The 24,297-nt window shown below is 43.5% G+C and overlaps 1 protein-coding gene across 2 annotated transcripts; it reads right to left on the bottom strand.

Annotated features, from left to right (window-relative positions):
* Positions 1-1,971: 1,971 nt before the first annotated feature.
* LOC135536540 (5-demethoxyubiquinone hydroxylase, mitochondrial-like) lies at positions 1,972-5,104 on the bottom strand. 2 transcript variants are annotated; one of them, XM_064962848.1, is made up of 7 exons: positions 4,913-5,104; positions 4,343-4,524; positions 3,970-4,084; positions 3,562-3,701; positions 3,051-3,119; positions 2,502-2,580; positions 1,972-2,111 (listed from the first exon to the last, which is right to left on the bottom strand). In XM_064962848.1, exons 1-6 carry the CDS (start codon positions 5,004-5,006, stop codon positions 2,503-2,505), a joined length of 678 nt encoding a protein of 225 aa, XP_064818920.1. In that variant the 5' UTR covers positions 5,007-5,104; the 3' UTR covers positions 1,972-2,111; position 2,502. The 2 variants fall into 2 exon arrangements, with proteins under 2 accessions (XP_064818920.1, XP_064818913.1); XM_064962841.1 differs by having other exon boundaries at positions 1,972-2,580.
* Positions 5,105-24,297: the final 19,193 nt, after the last annotated feature.

Below are 24,297 nucleotides of genomic sequence, written 5' to 3'. Positions count from 1 at the left end.
ACGACAGATTTGTACCTTGTCAGCTTGGGGGTTTGAACTTGCAACCTTCCGGTTACTAGTCCAACACTCAAACCACTAGGCTTCTCTGCCGCCACTAGGCTACAATGACCAAAAGCATACTTCCAAAGTTGTGGCAAAATAGCTTAAGGACAACAAAGTCAAGGTATTGGAGTGGCCATCACAAAGCCCTGAACTCAATCCTATAGAACATTTGAGGGCAGAACTGAAAAAACGCGTGCGAGCAAGGAGGCCTACAAACCTGACACAGTTACACCAGCTCTGTCAGGAGGAATGGGACAAAATTCAGCCAACTTATTGTGGGAAGCTTGTGGAAGGCTACCCGAAACGTTTGATCCAAGTTAAACAATTTAAATGCAATGCTACCAAATACTAATTGAGTGTATGTAAACTTCTGACCCACTGGGAATGTGATGAAAGAAATAAAAGCTTAATTAAATCATTCTCTCTACTATTATTCTGACATTTCTTATTTTTAAAATAAAGTGGTGATCCTAACTGACCAAAGACAGGGATTTTTTTACTAGGATTAAATGTCAGAAATTGTGAAAAACTGAGTTTCAATGTTTTTGGCTAAGGTGTATGTAAACTTCCAACTTCAACTGTACATACATGTGCGTTTCTGTTTTGTGTCGTCATAAGTCATCGCGGACTGCTAATAGTACGCTGGGTGGACGGGTAAGGTTTAAACAAAGTGTTCCCGGTATAGGACTCGTAATACGTTTGAGTAGTTTTGTCCATCTTGGGGTGTGTGCCAGCCGGCCCGCTCGGTGCATTACATGAGGGGAGGAGGGGCTATTTTTAAGGCAGAGGGCACAAAAAGAGCAGAGTTACAGCATGTTAACCTTTAGGGTCAGGTCTGATACGTAAACCCACCCCATCTAAAAAAAAACTCAGCTGAACTCATGCTGGGGAAAATAACTCCCTGCCTGGGAACCAGCGGCCTAGCCTCAGTGAGAAATTACTCCTCAGTGGGCCGTTCCTGGGCCGGTAGAAGCCGAAAACAGCTGGGGTACAGGTGACGAAACACACATACACACAATGCCTAGTGAAGTTTAAAGGGTCATTACACTTCCAAATTAAAGTTTGTCAGATTTTTTCATACATCTACAGTAGTCTCATGTCAAGACAAAAGCACGTCCCCCAACATTGGGGCAGAAAACAGTTCAGTGGGCTGTTCATGGGCCTTGGCTGGGGGCGGAAACAGTTCAGTGGGCTGTTCATGGGCCGGCAGGGGCAGAAACAGTTCAGCGGGCCGAAAGCACATAAGTGGGCTGTGGCTTGGACACCCTCGCATACAGAGCAGGATCGGTCGAAGAATAATATACGTCAAAAACACGATAGCACACTGTTCCTTTAAACCCTCTTTGTTGCACCAACAACAACGCAGCTACTTTGTATTCTCTCTTTGCTACTTTACATTCGGTCGTAGACATTGCACGTGGAATGGAGGTCAATACGTCTCTCTGTGCTAACTGATGTGTACTATACACTGCATCTGAAGTGGCTAGGGCAGATCTCAGGCACTAGCTCAGCACAGAACATACTATAAGGACACTTCAATCCCTATAGTCAATAAAGGGGTCTCTGGGGTGTAAACTGAACCACCGGAACACTTTTCTCTGCAGCGCTGAACGGCATAGATTAGCTAGACCCCCCTGCCAGCACCCGTCAGTTGTGAATCCTTCTTTCACCCTGACTAGACTGGAACAGCTGTGTAAGAGGCTTAACCATTCATCTGGACTGACAAGCCATTGTTCATTGTGATTTATGACACGTAATGTGTGAAAGAGGATAGTTTGTTGAAAGGTATGGTGAAGGCGTGACAATGCCAATATCGATATGTCCTAGTTAGAGCTATGTTAGATATTTATCTTTCGGGGAATAACAAAGGCACGGGGGGGGGGGTTGCAGTGGAAAGGTGATTAGTCATTCAAACAATTAAACCAAACAGATAGGTAATTACTGTATGTAGTACATTACTTAGTATCAATGATGTTACAAAATAAACTTGATAAGGAAGGTAGGTTCCAGCTCTGTCAGTGATGACCACAATACCTTAGCATAGCAGGATAACACACTATCCCCATCACCTAGACCAGACAGAGGGTAGAATTACACCAACTTTCCCACCAATATCTCTTTGACAACTTGCTTATTCTAGGATGCCAACTCAGAGAGGTTTCAGCATTGAGCTGGTACCTATATGGTTTGGCTGCTAGTGCTGGCGTTGAAGTAAATGACAGCATCTTGGTTACAATTGGACAAAAAACATATATTTTTGATGGGAGTCCTTTTTTGGAAAAGTGCACAGACTATTACATTGTATAAAGTAGCCAGATTCACTTTTACTAATACAATTTACATCACTTAAATCATTATATTTTTTAGAAAACCATCTTTGAGAAACTGAATTAATTATTACTTTATAGGCCATTATATTTTTTAGAAAACCATCTTTGAGAAACTGAATTAATTATTACTTTATAGGCGCTGAGACACAAATATTGCGGCTGTGCAGCCAAGTTGTATTGCACTCTTCAAAAGATTGTATCCGGGTAGCTGAAACAAAAGAAAGAAAACCTTTATCAGAAGAGCATATGATGTTTGACAGTAAGCAGTGAAGGAATGTAACGCCACAGTGTTCCCATGCCGCATGCAATCTTTTCCACCATGACCCAGTTTTGGAGGGATCAAAGCATTTGAGTGGGAGATAATGAGACGGAATCCCTTCCTTGTTTTCATGGAATAAATTTAAAGGAAAACCCATAATGATCCAGGGACAATAAACCACAACATAAAAAGACTGGGAAACACTGAGACATCACTATGCAACAACAACAACATAACACAATAACATCATTATTGACCGATCATGATATATTGCTTGCTTGATTATTATTAGAACTGAACTTGATTAAGATTCACTCCACCAGCCATAGCTGTTGTCAATAACAGCATAACAACAGAAGCTTAACCAAAGGATTAAAATAAAGTCAAACCTAAAGATCAAAGTGGGAAAGAGGGCTTACAGATTCAGCATCGTGCTCCAGTCCTGTATCATGATGTTCCATCTCATCATCTCGGAATTCCTTTATTAACTGTACGGAAAATAAATGGCCACATTCACTTCTCAGAAATCAAGACAACAAACACTCAAGACAAAGTACAGTATGCATTAGAAAATTATAGGGGTAGGGTTTTACCTGACCAGGAAAGTATGAGGGTCCTCACTAGCTACTATAGCCACAAAGTCATAAATCCAACCCATTTCTACAATTTCTCTTCTTAAAATCTGATTTTAAAACTTACCCTAACCTTAACCACACTGCTAACCTTATGCCTAACCTTAAACGAAAGACCAAAAAGCCTACATTTGGATTTTGTTTTGGCTGTGGAAACTGACTTTGTGGCTAAAGAAAGATACTGTAAGAGCTATAAGTAAGAGCCCTAGCAGGGGCACAGAGTTTTTCTTGATAGAGCCCAGCCCTGGTCAGGAAAAACTCCAGGGCCCATGGTACGAGGGATGGTTCATTATCTTACTTTTAACAGCTCTACGTATCTGTCTGGGTCCTCCTCCATGAGGGCTCTGATCTGGCTGTTGTAGTGCTCCGAGATGCTCTCCTCCACAGCCACAGTACAGGCCATGGCCCCTTCTTTACCCAGTAGAGCGGTGCCCGCTCCTGCGAGGACACACCACAGAATATGGTCTATCCCCCGAGTGCCATATGTATCATACTGTTGTATTGGGTTATTGTCTCATTGCAACAGAACTCACAGACACAGTATACATTACAATGACACGTGTTAAGTGCTTACCTACATACCCATTTTAATTCATTAAATCTAGGCTACTTATTTTAGAATGTAAAATATACATCCATTCCCTTTGTTTATTTGTCAGGCATATGTGACAACTGTTGACTGTATGAGTGAAGCCTTGTTCCTTACCAAGTAAAAAACCTGCAACGTTCCAGAGGGGCAACAGCAACGTTGGGCGAACTCTGTTCTCTGCAAGGATCTCATTGAATTTGGCAAGATGCTTCTTCTCTTGATCCCACATTTCCTTGAAGCATATTGAAAATGAATATATAATTGAGGATGCTGGAATGTCAACATTTTGTTTTTGTGGGTCACCAAGCACTGACAACATGATTACATCCATTCACTTTAATTGTTGTCATAAAGTTAACTTTGGGGATACTGGAATGGTAGCCAATAGTGACTCATCTAAAAACCAAAACAAGTAGTTAGGCTATTGTCGTCTGCAAGAATGTAAGAAAAGTAGCTACATCTGTGCATGTGTAATGCAGAATACCTATACCTGAATAAGCGGTCCTGTCTGTGACCTTCCCAACACTGCCATCTGGCCGGCGTAGATGCGGTTGGCACCGTATTCCCCTGCGTGGTCCACCCGCAACATACTGTGCAGCAGAGCCTTCTCTGCTTCGTCGCGCGGGGGCGGTATCACACTGTATGCCCGAGAACTGAGCTGTACTGGTAGTGCTTCAAACAGGACGAAAGGGTTTGTTAAAACATGTAGCTATTTTACTTTGCAGTCGAACGTGTCACCTGTATTACAGTTTTGTATTCTTCTGCAAAACAACATAACTGTTAGCTATAACGACTGAAGTGTCTCACCCCTTACAAAAGCACCATGTAAACAAACAAAAGGTGAAATTGCCAGCTAAGTTAGTTAACGTTACGTTAGCTAATAACTAGCTCTAGCTGCAAAGCTCACTTGAGCTGCTATGAGGATGCAAGCAAGACAGAAACTGACCACTGACAAATTGTATATGACTAGCTAAGCCATTCGTAGGTCAGCATTCATGTATGAACACTGAGCAGACTTGTTTTTAGCATTGTAGCTAGCTAAACAGCATTGAGTGCCTACCTCTGTGCTTCAAACAACATTGTCCTATCCTCAAAGGACTGAAAACATGCGTCCAGTCATGCAATGCAATGTGTGCAAAAACGGCTCGTTGCATTGTTATGTGGCTCTATTATTCTGTAATTAATATTTGTTACATATGCAGGTTGTCATTGAAATGTGCCTGCTTGTGGAGGTGGCGCGGTCAAATGACGTAACTTCTGCCATGGTTTAATAGCGGCCCGCAAATAAAGGTTTAAGGTGCATGCCGCCACCTACTGTCCTGGAATGTGTGGTCAATCACGGTTTACATTAACTCTACATTGTTATATACAGTGCATTCGAAAAGTATTCAGACCACTTGACTTGTTCTTCATTTTGTTACGTTACAGCCTTATTCTAAACTGGATTAAATACATGTTTGTCCTCATCAATCTACACACAATACCCCATAATGACAAAGTAAAAACAGGTTTTTAGAAATGTTTGCAAATTTATAAAAAAAAATATATAAATACCTTATTTATTATTTATTTAAGTATTCAGACCCTTTGCAATGAGACTCGAAATTGAGCTCAGGTGCATCCTGTTTCCATTGATCATCCTACATATGTTTATATAGCTTGATTGGAGTCCACCTTTGGAAAATTCAATTGATTGGACATGATTTGAAAAGGCACACACCTGTCTTTATAAGGTCCCACAGTTGACAGTGCATGTCAGAGCAAAAACCAAGCCATGAGGTCAAAGGAATTGTCCGTAGAGCTCCGAGACAGGATTGTGTCGAGGCATAGATCTGAGGAACGGTACCAAAACATTTCTGCAGCATTGAATGTCCCCAATAACACATTGGCCTCCATCATTCTTCAATGGAAGACGTTTGGAACCACCAAGTCTCTTCCTAGAGCTGGCCGTCCTGCCAAACAATCAGGGGAGAAGGGCCTTGGTCAGGGAGGTGACCAAGAACCCGATGGTCACTCTGACAGAGCTCCAGAGTTCCTGTGGAAATGGGAGATCCTTCCAGAAGGACAACCATCTCTGCAGCGCTCCACCATTCAGGCCTTTATGGTAGAGTGGCCAGACTGAGGCCACTAAACAGTAAAAGGCCCATGACAGCCCACTTGGAGTTTGCCTGAAGACCTAAAGTTTCTCTGGTCTGATGAAACCAAGGTTAACTTCTTTTGCCTGAATGCCAAGCGTCATGTCTGGAGGAAACCTGGCACCATCCCTATGGTGAAGCACGGTGGTGGCAGCATCGCGCTGTGGGGATAATTTTCAGCGGCAGGGACTGGGTTACTAGTCAGGATCGAAGGAAAGATTAACGGAGCAAAGTACAGAGAGTAACCTGCTCCAGAGCGCCCTACGAACACAGCCAAGACAAGTTCTGACCTATAATATGTGGACAACTACAAATACCTAGGTGTCTGGTTAGACTGTAAACTCTCCTTCCAGACTCACATTAAGCATCTCCAATCCAAAATTAAATCTAGAATCGGCTTACTATTTCGCAACAAAGCCTCTTTCCCTCATGGTGCCAAACATTCCCTCGTAAAACTGACTATCCTACCGATCCTTGACTTTGGCGATGTCATTTATAAAATAGCCCCCAACACTCTACTCAGCAAAGTGGATGTAGTCTATCACAGTGCCATCCGTTTTGTCACCAAAACCCCATATACTACCCACCACTGCGACCTCTATGCTCTCGTTGGCTGGCCCTCACTACATATCCATCGCCAAACCCACTGGCTCCAGGTCATCTATAAGTCTTTGCTAGGTAAAGCTCCGCCTTATCTAAGCTCACTGGTCACCATAGCAACACCCACCCGTAGCACGAGCTCCAGCAGGTATATTGCACTGGTCATCCCCAAAGCCAACACTTCCTTTGGCTGCCTTTCCTTCCAGTTCTCTGCTGCCAATGACTAGAACGAATTGCAAAAATCTCTGAAGCTGCAGTCTTATATGAGCCCTTATCCTGAGCCCTAGGACCATGCCCCAGGACTACCTGACATGATGACTCCTTGCTGTCCCCAGTCCACCTGGCCGTGCTGCTGCTCCAGTTTCAACTGAACCGCGGCCCTAGGACCATGCCCCAGGACTACTTGACATGATGACTCCTTGCTGTCCCCAGTCCACCTGGCCGTGCTGCTGCTCCAGTTTCAACTGTTCTGCCTTATTATTATTCGACCATGCTGGTCATTTATGAACATTTGAACATCTTGGCCATGTTCTGTTATAATCTCTACCCGGCACAGCCAGAAGAGGACTGGCCACCCCACATAGCCTGGTTCCTCTCTAGGTTTCTTCCTAGGTTTTGGCTTTTCTAGGGAGTTTTTCCTAGCCACCGTGCTTCTACACCTGCATTGCTTGCTGTTTGGGGTTTTAGGCTGGGTTTCTGTACAGCACTTTGAGATATCAGCTGATGTACGAAGGGCTATATAAATAAATTTGATTTGATTTGATTTGATTTATATCTCCATCGCTAACTTTAAGCATCAGCTGTCAGAGCAGCTCACCGATCACTGTACCTGTACACAGCCAATCTGTAAATAGCACACCCTACTACCTCATCCCCATGTTATTACTTACCCTCTTGCTCTTCTGCTCCCCCAGTATCTCTACTTGCACATCATCATCTGCACATATATCACTCCAGTATTAATGCTAATTTGTAATTATTTTGCCTCTGTGGCCTATTTATTGCCTACCTCCCTACTCTTCTACATTTGCACACACTGTACATAGATCTTTCTATTTTTCTTTTCTTTTGTATTATTGTCTGTACGTTTGTTTATGTGGAACTCTGTGTTGTTGTTTTTGTCGCACTGCTATGCTTTATCTTGGCCAGGTCGCAGTTGTAAAATCTGAGCACAATTCTGACAGGTTGAACATCCTCCACTGCACTGGAGGGCAGCTACTATCACCAACATTCCAACAGAGTATACAGACAGTTCATCTGTTTGTCTTCTACATACTATATCTGCACATCAAATTCATGAAAGTAAACACCTCCTCCTGTATGACCACTATCTGGGTCCTTGGAGCCATCTGTGAAATGGGGTAAAAATGCATAAAAGCGTCTACCAATGTAATTGTAAACCAGTTTCCCTATATCACTGACAACGGGCCAATGTTGATCTAATCCAAGGTTAGATCAACAATAAGAGGTTAGATCAACAATAAGAGCCAGTAGTAACCACGGAGGAACATCCCCCATCACCACAGAAGGGCCAAACTCCAACTCCCTCAGACCACTCTCCTCAGCAAGCTTTCCAACTGTTCATCCAAAGCCATTGCCTTGTCTACTAGTATTTTCCCAACATTCATCTAGAACAATAACAGTGGGCTGAACCACCTCACAACCTTTCAGTCTAATCAAATCAAATTAAAGTTTATTTGTCACGTGCGCCGAATACAACAGGTGTGGTAAACCTTACAGTGAAATGCTTACTTACAGGCTCTAACCAATGGTGCGAAAAAAAAGGTATGTGTGTGTAGGTAAGTAAAGAAATAAAACAGTAAAAAGACATTTGAAAAAAGAGTAGCAAGTCTATAAACAGACACCTGTTAGCCAGGCTTATTGAGATGGTATGTACATGTAGGTATCGTTAAAGTGACGATGCATATATGATGAACAGAGAGTAGCAAAAGTGTAAAAAGAGGGATTGGCGGGTGGTGAGACACAACGCAGATAGCCAGGTTAGCCAATGTGCCGGGAGCACTGGTTGGTCGGGCCATTTAGGCAGTATGTACATGAATGTATAGTTAAAGTGACTATGCATATAAGATAAACAGAGAGTAGCAGAAGCGTAAAAGAGGGGTTGGGGGTGGGGTACACAATGCAAATAATCCAGGTAACCATTTGGTTAGATGTGCAGGAGTCTTATGGCTTGGGGGTAAAAACTGTTGAGAAGCCTTTTTGTCCTAGACTTGGCACTCCGGTACCGCTTGCCATGTGGTAGTAGAGAGAACAGTCTATGACTGGGGTGGCAGTGATGCAACCGGTCAGGATGCTCTCTATGTTGCAGCTGTAGAACCTTTTGAGGATCTCAGGACCCATGCCAAATCTTTTTAGTTTCCTGAGGGGGAATAGGCTTTGTTGTGCCCTCTTCACGACTGTCTTGGTGTGTTTGAACCAATCTAGTTTGTTGTTGATGTGGACACCAAGGAATTTGAAGCTCTCAACCTGCTCCACTACAGTCCCGTCGATGAGAATGGGGACGTGCTCGGTGCTCCTTTTCCTGTAGTCCACAATCATCTCCTTAGTCTTGGTTACGTTGAGTGATAGGTTGTTATTCTGGCACCACCCGGCCAGGTCTCTGACGTTGTCGGTGATCAGGCCTACCACTGTTGTGTCGTCAGCAAACTTAATGATGGTGTTGCAGTCGTGGGTGAACAGGGAGTACCGGAGGGCACTGAGCACGCACCCCTGGGGAGCTCCAGTGTTGAGGATAAGCGTGGCAGATGTGTTGCTACCTACCCTCACCACCTGGGGGCGGCCTGTCAGAAAGTCCAGGATCCAGTTGCAGAAGGAGGTGTTTAGTCCCAGGATCCTTTGCTTTGTGATGAGCTTTGAGGGTACTATGGTGTTGAACGCTGAGCTGTAGTCAATAAACAGAATTCTCACATAGGTGTTCCTTTTGTCCAGGTGGGAAAGGGCAGTGTGGAGTGCAATAGAGATTGCATCATCTGTGGATCTGTTTGCAAATTGTGGATCGGTATGCAAATTGGAGTGGGTCTAGGGTTTCTGGGATAATGGTGTTGATGTGAGCCTTTACCAGCCTTTCAAAGCATTTCATGGCTACGGACGTGCTACGGGTCTGTAGTCATAATCCAATAAGATAATGATTTTTTTTTTTACTGCGTATGTCCAAAGGCATCTCTCCTGCCTCCACTAGTAAGGCATTTACAGATGTTGATTTAAATGCACCAACACATATCCTTAAAGCGATATACTGGATTCTGTCCAGCCTCTGAAGCCAAGTCTTCAACGATGCTCCATAAACTATGCAACCCTAATCAATTGTCGTCCTCATCAGAGCTCTATAAATATCCATCAGCGTTTATGTCAGCACCCCATTCATATAACCAGAGTCCGAGCACATAAGATGGTGGGTGGTGAACCTGCTTACACTTTGTTTCAACATTTATGACATGATCTTTCCATGTATATCTCTCATTGAACCATATACCCAAATATTTGAAGGTAGAAAGCCTACCGATAGGCTGTCCATTCAGAAACAACTGTATATTAATCAGCAACTTTCTTCTTCGAGAAGGACATACAGCAAGACTTAGCCACTGACAATTTAAAACCACAGTCAATCGACCATCTTTCAACAGCCACTATAGATTGTTGAATAGATTTGGTCACATGAGAGACATTCCTTCCCCACTTCCAAATAGCTCTAAAGTCAGCATATAGAGAAGCCCCAATGCCCCTACCCACATTCCTAAACACATTGTTAATCATAATATTGAATAGGACTGATAGCACTGCCTTGAAGAATACCATTGTCAACTCCATAGGCATTGCATGAAATGGATCCTATTTTAACTCAAAAATAGAGATGAAATATGAAGGCCAAACCCTAGTTATATAATCTCCCACCAATAGCCCGTCTCTCCACATTGTGTCGTAGGCCTTTTCAATGTAAAAAAAAGACAGTAGCCATTAGGCTACTTCTTTCATGACCAAAATCTTTTCAACTTCATTGCTCACCTTTTAATTATGCATCCAAGGTAAATCTACCTTTATAGAATCTACTTTGATATTGACTCCATAAACCTCTATGTTCCAGGAAATACGACAGTCTGTTGACTATCATCTTTTCCATCAGTTTCCACAAGTTAGAGGTCAGTGCTACTGGTCTGTAACTATCAGCACATGAAGGATCCTTACCAGGTTTTACAAAATGTAATATTACTACATGTTTCCATCCAGAAAGTATAACCCCCTCACTCTAAATCTTATTAAATAATTCCACTAGAACATGTATGACCTCATCAGGTAATAAAATGACATCACGTTCGCAACGCACATTTATTACCCTCCAAAAATAGCCCAATCAAATCATTTTTGGCAGTAAAATAACAAAGAAAAAAATATTTACATACAAAAACATTATCTTCTTCCATGAATACATTTTTCTTTTGTGAATACACTTGTAATCTCATTCAACAATGCAATAATTCACCAATAATGCATTGGGAATATAACTTAAACTACCAGTGGAAGACTCATAATTGTCACGCCTGCTCCCACTCTTCCACCCTGGCGCTCGAATGCACCAGGCTTCATTGCGCACTCCTGCCATCATCATTAAGCACACCTGCCTTCCCCCTGCACACGCGTCAGTGATTATTGGACGCACCTGGACTCAATCACCTCTGTCATTACCTTCCCTATATCTGTCTGGTTCACCGCTCTGTTCCCTGATTCTGCATTGATTGTCATATGTCCTTGTTTACCAGTGTGCCGCTGCTGGTTCTGTCCTGTTACCTGTCTTGTTACCTGTCTGTTTCTCATTAAATGTTCAACTCCCAGTACCTGCTTCTCATCCCTGGCATCGGTCCTTGCAGTAATAATGGCTGGAATGACGTCAATGGAATGGTATCAAACACATGGCTTCCATGAGGTTGATACCATTCCACTGACTCCATTCCATCCACTATTATAAACCATCCTCCCCTCAGCAGCCTCCACTGATGTATGCTGTTATCAGGGACTCTGCTGTTATTGTTTCAGTTGTGAAATAATAATCAGTATTTCCCTATGTGACCCATAGATGGCAGTCTTATTCAAACATATTAGGCCGGACAACTTCAGAAGCCTAGAAATATCCAACAACTTTCATTTGGTGTGGATCAACAATTCAAAGTTTTGCCACAGTGAATGATTATCACATACAAACATCCAATAAATTGCATTGATATTTTATAGAGAACCCCACCAACCAACAGCACCTCAAACATATGCAACTTCAAGAATCGGGCCTTTTATGATTTACACGGAGACCAGCATGCAGCAGTCAGCCAGTCAGTCAGACACCTTCATTCTGCAGGTTTATAAAAGAACGTGCAGAGACATCTGAGGAATGGTGAGGCTGACTGCGATGGCCCAGGGTAACCAGGGATGAGACTGGAGAATTTAATGGAATTGCTGAGGCTGGCTGTGAGGCAGACTGAGATTGGGGCAGATAGAGCTGAGGCTGGCTGTGAGGCAGACTGGAAATGGGGAAGGCAGCGTGGTTGTGTGTGGGGCTGACAATGGATGTGGGGCAGACTTGGACTGAGGGGTTTGGGCTAGGGACGTGGGGCTGGAGCATGGGGCTAGGGAAGGCAGGGCTGAGGTGAGGGATGTGGGGCTGAGGAAAACAGATGGGGCAAGAACAGCGGGCTGGAGCTGCAGGGGGTAGGCTGTGGCGGTGTGAGGTGTAAGAGGTAGCAGGCACTTGGTTTGGAGTGAAGGAAGACAGCTCTGTTCCTGCTGTCAGGCTGCCTGGCTGGTAGTGGTGTGGCATGGAGCATCAGTCTAGTGCTGGAGGACCAATGTTCATTGTCCTGGCTTGATCCACATACAGTGGCAAGAAAAAATATGTGAATCCTTTGGAATTACTTGGATTTCTGAATAAATTAGTCATAAAATTTGACCTGATCTTCATCTTAGTCACAAAATCAAATCCAAATCAAATCAAATTTTATTTGTCACATACACATGGTTAGCAGATGTTAATACGAGTGTAGCGAAATGCTTGTGCTTCTAGTTCCGACAATGCAGTAATAACCAACAAGTAATCTAACTAACAATTCCAAAACTACTGTCTTATACACAGTGTAAGGGGATAAAGAATATGTACATAAAGATATATGAATGAGTGATGGTACAGAGCAGCATAGGCAAGATACAGTAGATGGTATCGAGTACAGTATATACAGTGCCTTGCGAAAGTATTCGGCCCCCTTGAACTTTGCAACCTTTTGCCACATTTCAGGCTTCAAACATAAAGATATAAAACTGTATTTTTTTGTGAAGAATCAACAACAAGTGGGACACAATCATGAAGTGGAATGACATTTATTGGATATTTCAAACTTTTTTAACAAATCAAAAACTGAAAAATTGGGCGTGGAAAATTATTCAGCCCCTTTACTTTCAGTGCAGCAAACTCTCTCCAGAAGTTCAGTGAGGATCTCTGAATGATCCAATGTTGACCTAAATGACTAATAATGATAAATACAATCCACCTGTTTGTAATCAAGTCTCCGTATAAATGCACCTGCACTGTGATAGTCTCAAAGGTCCGTTAAAAGCGCAGAGAGCATCATGAAGAACAAGGAACACACCAGGCAGGTCTGAGATACTGCTGTGAAGAAGTTTAAAGCCGGATTTGGATACAAAAAGATTTCCCAAGCTTTAAACATCCCAATGAGCACTGTGCAAGCGATAATATTGAAATGGAAGGAGTATCAGACCACTGCAAATCTACCAAGACCTGGCCGTCCTTCTAAACTTTCAGCTCAGACAAGGAGAAGACTGATCAGAGATGTAGCCAAGAGGCCCATGATCACTCTGGATGAACTGCAGAGATCTACAGCTGAGGTAGGAGACTGTCCATAGGACAACAATCAGTCGTATATTGCACAAATCTGGCCTTTATGGAAGAGTGGCAAGAAGAAAGCCATTTCTTAAAGATATCCATAAAAAGTGTTGTTTAAAGTTTGCCACAAGCCACCTGGGAGACACACCAAACATGTGGAAGAAGGTGCTCTGGTCAGAAGAAACCAAAATTGAACTTTTCGGCAACAGTGCAAAACGTTATGTTTGGCGTAAAAGCAACACAGCTCATCACCCTGACCACACCATCCCACTGTCAAACATGGTGATGGCAGCATCATGGTTTGGGCCTGCTTTTCTTCAGCAGGGACAGGGAAGATGGTTAAAATTGATGGGAAGATGGATGGAGCCAAATACAGGACCATTCTGGAAGAAAACCTGATGAAGTCTGCAAAAGACCTGAGACTGGGACGGAGATTTGTCTTCCAACAAGACAATGATCCAAAACATAAAGCAAAATCTACAATGGAATGGTTCAAAAGTAAACATATCCGGGTGTTAGAATGGCCAAGTCAAAGTCCAGACCTGAATCCAATCGAGAATCTGTGGAAAGAACTGAAAACTGCTGTTCACAAATGCTCTCCATCCAACCTCACTGAGCTCGAGCTGTTTTGCAAGGAGGAATGGGAAAAAATTTCAGTCTCTCGATGTGCAAAACTGATAGAGACATACCCCAAGCGACTTACAGCTGTAATCGCAGCAAAAGGTGGCGCTACAAAGTATTACCTTAAGGGGGCTAACTAATTTTGCACGCCCAATTTTTCAGTTTTTGATTTGTTAAAAAAGTTTGAAATATCCAATAAATGTCGTTCCACTTCATGATTGTGTCCCACTTGTTGTTGATTCTTCACAAAAAAATACAGTTTTATATCTTTATGTTTGAAGCCTGAAATGTAGCGAAAGGTCGCAAAGTTCAAGGGGGCCGAATACTTTCGCAAGGCACTGTACATATGAGATGAGTATGTAAACAAAGTGGCATAGTTAAAGTGGCTAGTGATACATGGATTACATAAGGATGCAGTAGATGATATAGAGTACAGTATATACGTATACATATGAGATGAATATTGTAGGGTATGTAAACATTATATTAGGTAGCATTGTTTAAAGTGGCTAGTGATATATGAATGAACAAACACAGTGTGCTAAAACTAACAACACACACATGATTGTATTTTTCTTGTCTATATTAAATACATGTTTTAAACTTTCACAGTGTAGGTTGGAAAAAGTATGTGAACCCCATAGGCTAATGACTTTTCCAAAAGATAATTGGAGTCAGGAGTCCGCTAACCTGGAGTCCAATCAATGAGACGAGATTAGAGATGTTGGTTAGAGCTGCCTTTCCCTATAAAAAACACTCGCAAAATTTGAGTTTGCTATTCACAAGAAGCATTGCCTGATGTGAACCATGCCTCAAACAAAAGAGATCTCAGAAGACCTATGATTAAAAATGGTTGACTTGCATAAAGCTGGAAAGGGTTACAAAAGTATCTCTAAAAGCCTTGATGTTCATCAGTCCACGGTAAGACAAACTGTCTATAAATGGAGAAAGTTCTGCACTGTTGCTACTCTCCCTAGGAGTGGCCGTCCTGCAAAGATGACTACAAGAGCACAGAGCAGAATGCTCAATGAGGTTAAAAAGAATCCTAGAGTGTCAGCTTAAGACTTACAGAAATCTCTGGAACATGCTAACATCTCTGTTGACGTGTCTACGATACATAAAACACTAAACTAGAATGGTGTTCATGCGAGGACACCAGAGAAGAAGCCACTGCGTGTCCAAAATAAACATTGTTGCACGTCTGAAATTCACAAAAAAAAGCTCCTGGATGTTACACAGCGCTTCTGGCTAAATATTCTGTGGATAGATTAAACTAAAGTTGAGTTGTTTGGAAGGAACACACAACACTATGTGTGGAGAAGAAAAGGCACAGCACAGCACACCAACATCAAAACCTCATCCCAACTGTAAAGTATAGTGGAGGGAGCATCATGGTTTGGGGCTGCTTTGCTGCCTCAGGGCCTGGACAGCTTGCTATCATCGACGGAAAAATGAATTCCCAAGTTTATCAAGACATTTTGAATGTTAGGCTGTCTGTACGCCAATTGAAGCTCAACAGAAGTTGGGCGAAGCAACAGAACAACGACCCAAAACACTTCATCAGAAGAAAATACGCCTTCTGGAGTGGCCCAGTCAGAGTTCTGACCTCGTACCGGACCATACTCACCACCCTCTGGAGCGCCTTGCGGTCAGATACCTTGCAGTTGCTGTACTGAGAGAAAGATTGAGAGAAAGCGTGAAAGAGAGAGAGAGCAGTTGTTTTCCCCTTGTTGTCTGCAACTGGTGAGTGGATCAGGGCTGTGTGCAGGTGCATGTGTGTGTGTGTAGGCCTGTGTACTATGCGCCTGTGTCTCTCTGTTTGTGTATGTTCATATGTGTACACCCTTGCTCCAGGGTTCTGGTCAGACAGTGCATAGCTGTGGTGGGGCTCAGGCTAAGGACCCTTAGGCTAGAGTGAGTGAACACGTCTGTACACAGAGGGGGGCCTGGAAGGCAGCACTGCCTGGCTGAAGAGCATGACATGTCTTGTCTGGTCCTGGTACGACAGACACCCAGTTTGTTTCCTAAATGGCATCCTATTCTCTATATAGTGCACTACTTTTGGTGAAAAGAAGTGCTCTATTTCGGGAATAGGGTGTATTTGGGAAGCACCCCCCTGAGACTGTGTAGGTATTTATGTATCCAAGTTGTGGGTCGTTGCCTGGCTGCGACATGACATGTCGTGCCTGATCTTGGTCCTCCCAGTCCTGTCAGGACACCCAAAAAAACAGTATGTCCTGTGTTTGTGTCCAAGTTGGAGGGCATAGATTTCAAAACCCCAAGTCAACCCCAAGTAAACAACAAACACGTTTCGTCAATTCAACAGCTTGTTAGTCAGCTTCTCCCTAGCTTGGGTTAAGATGTCGACATGTTGAGATTTTATATTGGTGGCACCTTAATGGGGGAGAATGGGCACGTGGTAATGACTCGAGCTGAATAAGTGGAATGGTAACAAATATATCAAACACACGGTTTCCATAGTTTCCAGGTGTTTGATGACATTCCATTCGCTCTGCTCTGACCATTATTACGCTCCATTCTCCCCTTAGCAGCCTCCTGTGCTGGACATTGTTGGATGCTAATATTGTCCCAAAGTCAGGAGGTTACCGCCATTACTCAATGCATAGAAACACCACAATTGCCCACAATGTTTTTTCTATGCTATGGGGTTGTACCTATTTTGTTTGAAAGTGGCATGCGGTCTACATACTGTATATGTTTTGATTCCGCTGTGGATTTGAGTCTTTGTTTTTTCAACGTGTTGGCCTCTTGAAATCAATATCCAAAGGAACCGCAAACTGTACACACTGTACATGTGATTGTGTCTTCTTGCATACATACATGCACGCGTGGTGTCATCTTGGATAACTGTAGGCTCTCAGGTGTTCTGACATGAAGCCTTTGTTAAAGACAAAGTCTGTAAATGTTATTCACATGACAAGTGGACTAAGTCACCTATTCAGGAAACATGTCTTTCATTATACAAAGAGGGCTGGAGCCGGTTTCTCTAAAGCATCTTAAGTCTAATTTCATCGATTTTGATGGTTCTAACGATGAACTTAGCCTTCAGATGCTTTTGGGAAACCGGGTCCTGGTATAGAACGAATGGGTACTTTAATTTGCCTCAAATCCTCCTCCATTATCCTCCCCCAAACCTGGTAACGAAAACTAGGTCGACAAACAGTAAAATCAAAAGTTACGCAACATCGTCCTCATATCCAAAACTCTCAAAGTCACCCATTTTTATTGCTGTAGCGGTATCCCTCTGGAGAAGACTAAGTTGTCTCGTAAAAAGCTAACAATTCATTTTCAGATTTACATTTCCGTCTCCCCGAAGCCACCCAACCCTTTTTATAGAGGCCTTTATAAGAATAAGAACTGGTGGAGAGTGATGTTTCTGGCATTATTGAAGTGCTGACACTCATGAAATCGTTTAATTTTTCGTTCCTCGGCACTCAGACCTTGTTAAAGCAGACTGTTTTCATGAACATTGGCAATCCAGTGTGTTTTAATGTAGCTATGTTCAGAAAATAAGCCATTGCCTGTCTGAAAGTGTCGCTCAAGTTGTAATTTTCTCAGGAGAAATGCAGGCTCAAGGCCTTATCCCTCTGTAGAGGTAAGGTGTGTATGAGCTGCACCTGTAGATGAAGAAGTTAATGATTTTTCATGTCAGGACATATCTCACCCAGGTAGGACATTGGATGTCTCAATGAAACCACCCTTATAATAACTGCTATTACAGAGGAAATCGTTGGGCTAAAAAACAATTACTCGATTTGTTTTTGTATGGTTTCTATGGCACTCCTAAACAGATCTCCAACTCTAGGGTTTACACAAGTGGAAGAGAGAGATAGTCGGAGTAAGTTGCAGATAGAGGCAAGCGAGAACATGTCAATGGAGACACTAAAGTTCTTCATGAAAACAACAACCACGTGCAATGCTCTTGAGGGTTGATAGACCTCAAGCTGATATAGTATGAATTGTCAATGGAACACACATTAAAAGACCTGTATCAACAACCATGAGGTATTATTTTTTTTGTCTTAATTGTTTTGAAGACAGTTTTTTCAATAAAAAATAACGATTGATCCATTACTTAATGCAGTGGTTTTGCTTTTGCAGTCTAGTAATGTTCAACATCAGCATACATAACATTGATCAGCATACATAACATTGATCAGCATACATAACATTGATCAGCATACATAACATTGATCAGCATACATAACATTGATCAGCGTACATACCATTGATCAGCGTACATAACATTGATCAGCATACATAACATTGATCAGCATACATAACATTGATCAGCATACATAACATTGATCAGCATACATAACATTGATCAGCATACATAACATTGATCAGCATACATAACATTGAGTCGAGCCCAAAAATAAGCCACATTTTTCTTTCATATTTGTAAAGATCATCAGTGCCAATATTACACTAGCTAAGTGCTGAAACAGAGAGAACTGTAAGCTCAGGGCAGGGCCAGGGTTAAAGGGTTGTGATGGCAAACCAAGCCAGACCTATTTATCATAAAACCTAGCATTTACCTAGCATTACCTGTTCCTGTTAGTTACAGGATGTGGGCATCATGCGGATGTCTGCCATGTTGGAAAAAGTACCCAATTTCCATACTTGAGTAAAAGTAAAAGTAAAGATACCTTAATAGAAAATGACTCAAGTAAAAGTATATCGTTTTAAGTATACTTAAGTATCGAAAGTAAATGTAATTGCAAAAATATACTTAAGTATCAAAAGTAAAAGTATAAATCATTTCAAATTGTATTATATTATGCAAACAAAATGGCACAATTGTCTTGTTTGTTTTTTATTTACGGATAGCCAGAAGCACACTCCAACTCTCAGACATCAGTGTACATTTTACAAACGAAGCATTTGTGTTTAGTGAGTCCACCAGATCTGAGGCAGTAGGGATGATCAGGGATGTTCTCTTGATAAGTGCATGAATTGGATCATTTGTCTGTCCTGCTAAGCATTCAAAATGTACTCTTGGGTGTCAGGATAAATGTATGGAGTAAAAAGTACATTATTTCCTTTAGGACTGTAGTAAAGTAAAAGTAAAAATGGTCAAAAATATAAATATTAAACTCCAGAAACCCCCAAAAACTACTTAAAGTATTTTTACTTTATGTACTTTACACCACTGGATGTCTGTTCAATTATGGGAATTATTGAACTGACAACGACAGTTTCAGGAAGTCTCCTCCATAGAGATCCTATGATTCTATATGTAATTCTAAACTCTCCTAAGCTCTCCTCATCCTTGTGTTAATAGAGAGCTAACTGGGGTTCCAAGGAAGTGTACACTAACGAGGACAAAAGTACACAAAACAAATTGTTTTCCTATAGGAAGTAAATTAAGGTTTCGAGTGTCAAAACAAGTTCACATTTTTACGTATAATGTTGGTTATTTTTTAAGACATTATTCGAAAGCACATATGGGGCGTTCACATGCTGTCGGAGTTATTGGAAGTTCGGTGTTCTGACTAGGAAATTTCACTTGAACGACACTCCAAGTCTTAATTGCAAGTCGGAAACTCTGAGAAAATGTTGTTACCCGCGTTGCCGAGTTGTGACATTTCACCACGACCTTTCACCTTTTCAACCAAAAGATGAGAACATATCAGTTTTTGACAATTACAAACGTATCAATGCAGATAATGAAGCCCAGCTAGCAGTGGTGTTTCTAGCTTGTATGGTTCCCTGGGCGAACCCCCACTTCAGCCCCACCCCCACAAAAAAAGCAGGATTTGGTGGGGATTCTAATGGAGAGCACATGGGCATTAGTTTACACACTTTATTCACAGCATTTATAGTTTTATAGTGGTGGAACATCCCACATACATACCCAGTAATATTAAAATCATCATTGTTACCTACAATATGGAAGCATAAAACTTTGCAAAAGGGAAATGATTAATTTTGTTTTTGTTATGCAGGGATGCACACATAAACACATGTGCGTGTACCCACACGCATGCGCACAATCACACCTAAAGAATCCTGCTGGGAAGATGTGGAAGCAAATGGGTCTTCATCCTCATCTTCAGGCTCAGACAACATTTGTGAAGACACCTGTGTGGCTGAGGAGGTGATTGGCTCCTCATCCTGAGGCTCCGAAGTAATTTCTGAAGAGGCCTGTGTGGCCGAGGAGGTAGATGGCTCCTCATCCTGAGGCTCCGAAGTAATTTCTGAAGAGGCCTGTGTGGCTGAGGAGGTGGATGGCTCCTCATCCTGAGGCTCTGAGGTAATTTCTGAAGAGGCCTGTGTGGCTGAGGAGGTAGATGGCTCCTCATCCTGGCCTGTGCCAGAAGGTGCTCCAAAATATTTGTTCCGATTCCCCCACTCCCCCTACCTTGGGCTTTGAGTGGGGAGACCTGAGGCCAACCTACCCCCGCCCCCCTCCCCAACTCGTACTTCTGAGTGGGAGACCTTCCCAGGCAGTAGCAGGGCGCCAACTCCGACAAGGTTAACTGACCCACAGTCCCACACGGTGACATGATATCGTTGACGTGACGTGCAAATGAGCGATAGAAAACCGATCGTGCAAATGTCACCATTCCAAATTGTTTGGTGTGGGCGCCCCGTGCCGCCCTGGGCGTCTGCCCATGTCACCTATACCTAAACCCGCCACTGCCAGCTAGTTTGACAATATTTTCAATTTAAGCAAGCTAGCCAACTTTATTATGAGCAACGTTAGCTAGCTTATCAAGCTAGCTAAACGTTATTGGTTGAAGAATTGGCCCTCTTCTCTCTGGTCTAAAGAGATCCCAGGGCAGTGAAGGGGACATTGCTCTGCAAAGGGTGCCATCATTCAGATGGGACGTTAAAACGGGTGTCTAGACTCTCTGTGGTCGCTAAAGATCCCGTGGCAGTTATCGTAAGAGTAGGTGTCCTGGCTAAATTCTGCTCCTTGCAGACTGGCAGCTCCTTGCAGACTGGCAGCTCCATGCAGACTGGCAGCTCCATGCAGACTGGCAGCTCTGGCTGCTCCAAGCAGACTGACAGCTCTGGCTGCTCCATGCAGACTGACAGCTCTAGCTGCTCCATGCAGACTGGCAGCTCTGGCTGCTCCGAGCAGACTGGCAGCTCCTTGCAGACTGGCAGCTCCTTGCAGACTGGCAGCTCCATGCAGACTGGCAGCTCCATGCAGACTGGCAGCTCTGGCTGCTCCAAGCAGACTGACAGCTCTGGCTGCTCCATGCAGACTGGCAGCTCTAGCTGCTCCATGCAGACTGGCAGCTCTGGCTGCTCCATGCAGATTGACAGCTCTGGCAGCGTCTTGCAGACTGACAGCTCTGACTGCTCCAAGCAGACTGACAGCTCTGGCTGCTCCATGCAGACTGGCAGCTCTAGGTGCTCCATGCAGACTGGCAGCTCTGGCTGCTCTATGCAGACTGGCAGCTCAGGCTGCTCCGAACAGGCAGGAGGCTCCGGCAGCGCTGTAGAGGAGGAAGGCTCTAGAAGCGCTGAACAGGCGGGAGGCTCCAGCAGCGCAGGAGAGGAGAAAGGCTCCGACAGCGCAGGAGAGGCGAGGCGCACTGTAGGCCTGATGCATGGTGCTGGCACTGGTGGTATTGGGCCGAGGACACGCACAGGAAGCCTGGTGCGGGGAGCTGCTACCGGAGGGCTGGGGTGTGGAGGTGGTACTGGATAGACCGGACCGTGCAGGCGCACTGGAGCTCTTGAGCACCGAGCCTGCCCAACCTTACCCGGTTGAATACTCTCGGTCGCCCTGCCAGTGCGGCGAGTTGGAATAGCCCGCACTGGGCTATGTAGGCGAACCGGAGACACCTAGCGCAAGGCTGGTGCCATGTAAACCGGCCCAAGGAGACGCACTGGGGACCAGATGCGTAGAGCCGGCTTCATGGCATTTGGCTTGACGCTCAATCTAGCCCGGCCGATACGCGGAGCTGAAATATACCGCACCGGGCTATGCACCCGCACTGGGGACACCGTGTGCACCACTGCATAACACGGTGCCTGCCTGGTCTCTCTAGCCCCCCGGTAAGCACAGGGAGTTTGCGCAGGTCTCCTACCTGGTGTAGCCATACTCCCTGTAAGCCCCCCCCCCAAGAAATTGTTGGGGCTGATTCCCGGGCTTCCATCCACGTCGCCTTGCTGCCTCCTCATACCAGCGCCTCTCCGCTTTAGCCGCCTCTAGTTCCTCCTTGGGGCGGCGATATTCACCAGGCTGAGCCCAGGGTCCTTTTCCATCCAGTTCTTCCTCCCATGTCCAATTCTCCAAGTGGTGCAGCCTCTCCCACTGAAGCTGTTTCTGTTGCCTCTTCTGTGGCTCCTGCCTGTTAACACGCTGCTCGGTCCGTGTGTGGTGGGTGATTCTGTAACGACATTCTTCGTTTGTCGAAAGAGAGTCGGACCGAAATGCAGCGTGTTGGTTACTCATGTTTTTAATGAAACAAATGACGATACATGAAATAACTTATGAATACAAAAACAACAAACGGAATGTGAAAAAACCTATACAGCCTGTCTGGTGAACACTAACACAGAGACAGGAACAATCACCCACGAAATACACAGTGAAACCCAGGCTACCTAAATACGGTTCCCTATCAGAGACAACAAGAATCACCTGACTCTGATTGAGAACCGCTTCAGGCAGCCAAACCTAAACTACACACACCCCTAATCAACCACAATCCCAATGCCTACAAAACCCCCAATACGACAACACAATAACATAAACCCATGTCACACCCTGGCCTGACCAACTAATGAAATAAAACACAAAATACTAAGACCAAGGCATGACACTCTCCTTCTGTGTGGGATCTTGTTCTTTTGTTTGTGTGCAGGTAGTTTGCACAACAAAGCTGTTCGGTCGTTGTATTCTTTGTTGTTTTGTCTTTTCTAAAGTTTCACTTCGTTAATGAATTATGTGGAACTCAAAGAACGCTGCGCCTTGGTCTCATTCTTCCGACAACACCCGTTACAATAGGCCAGTGAGTGGGCTGGTTTGTTTTGGGGTGGAGGAGATAGGGCGCCTTCTTTTTTTTGTTTAGGATAATGACTATACGAGAGGTTGACTGGGCTATCCTGGGTTGGTTCTATATGAAAAGATATTGGTTAAAAACATTTAAGAAAATGGCTCTGGCGTTATTTTGCCACTTTAATCGAGGGTAATTGCTGTGTTTACATGTCGCTTTGCTGCTGTTCTTGTGCAACAGGCGGTTGCAGAGGCACATATGGGAAACAGCTGCAGACTGAGAGAGGAGAGAAGGAACCAACAGGAGTGGAAGTTCGACAGACCAGATAAATGATTCCCTTCTTCAGTCAGACAGAATCAAATCAGCTTGACGCAATTCAAAGCATTAACTTTCAACTACATTCTTTACTTAAAAATGTACCTTCTTAGAAAAGGAAGATCCCAGATAACGAATTACAGTATTAATAGGACCTTATATTTTGATGTCACATGACATTAAGATATTATATACTATTACCTTAAACATAGAGTGGGACATTTCAACTGAACAACTGAACATATCTTACACCCAGATAGCTTACAGTAGGTCAAGTTTAACCCACTTTTATGTAAATTTTCCCTGACAGACTCCAGACAAATCCGGTTTCTCTAGTCACAACCCCACAATCACATAATATATCATAACCCATATCTTGAACCCCCATATATAGCAAAGCTGGCTAAGTAAAGCTGAACCCACTTTTTGGTTTGTTTCCCAGACAGAGTCCAGACAGATAGGGTTCTCTCGTCTCACCTCCCTCTATAGACAGGAAGTGATGACGATGAGGAATGATGTTGTGATTGCACCGTTGAAGAAAACCACAGTCTTGCGGAGGTACGGCAGCCAGTAGAATGGAGGTGGTGAAGACTCGTCAAAAAATGGTTGTCTATTTTTTAGCCTACTAAAGGCTCTTAAAAAGTATTTGACAAGCGGAAGCTGTGTTCATTAAAGCTTTGATACAGTAATTAACGTACGCTTTTTAAAATTTCTTCACATTTCTAAATCCTCACACTACAGTGTCAGTACCGAGTCACACAGTGTGTGGTAACCTCTTCCTCCTCTTGAAGCTTGTCAGAATGCATATTCCTTTGTGTCATATTTCATAAGTACATTAGTGATATCATGGCTAACTGTTGTTGCTTTTAGCTTGCCCCACCTTAAGCCA

Source organism: Oncorhynchus masou, chromosome 5, assembly GCF_036934945.1.
Source record: "Oncorhynchus masou masou isolate Uvic2021 chromosome 5, UVic_Omas_1.1, whole genome shotgun sequence".
Lineage (NCBI taxonomy): Eukaryota > Metazoa > Chordata > Actinopteri > Salmoniformes > Salmonidae > Oncorhynchus > Oncorhynchus masou.
Note: the sequence above shows the minus strand (reverse complement) of the source record. Positions and strands in the feature narration are given on the sequence as shown.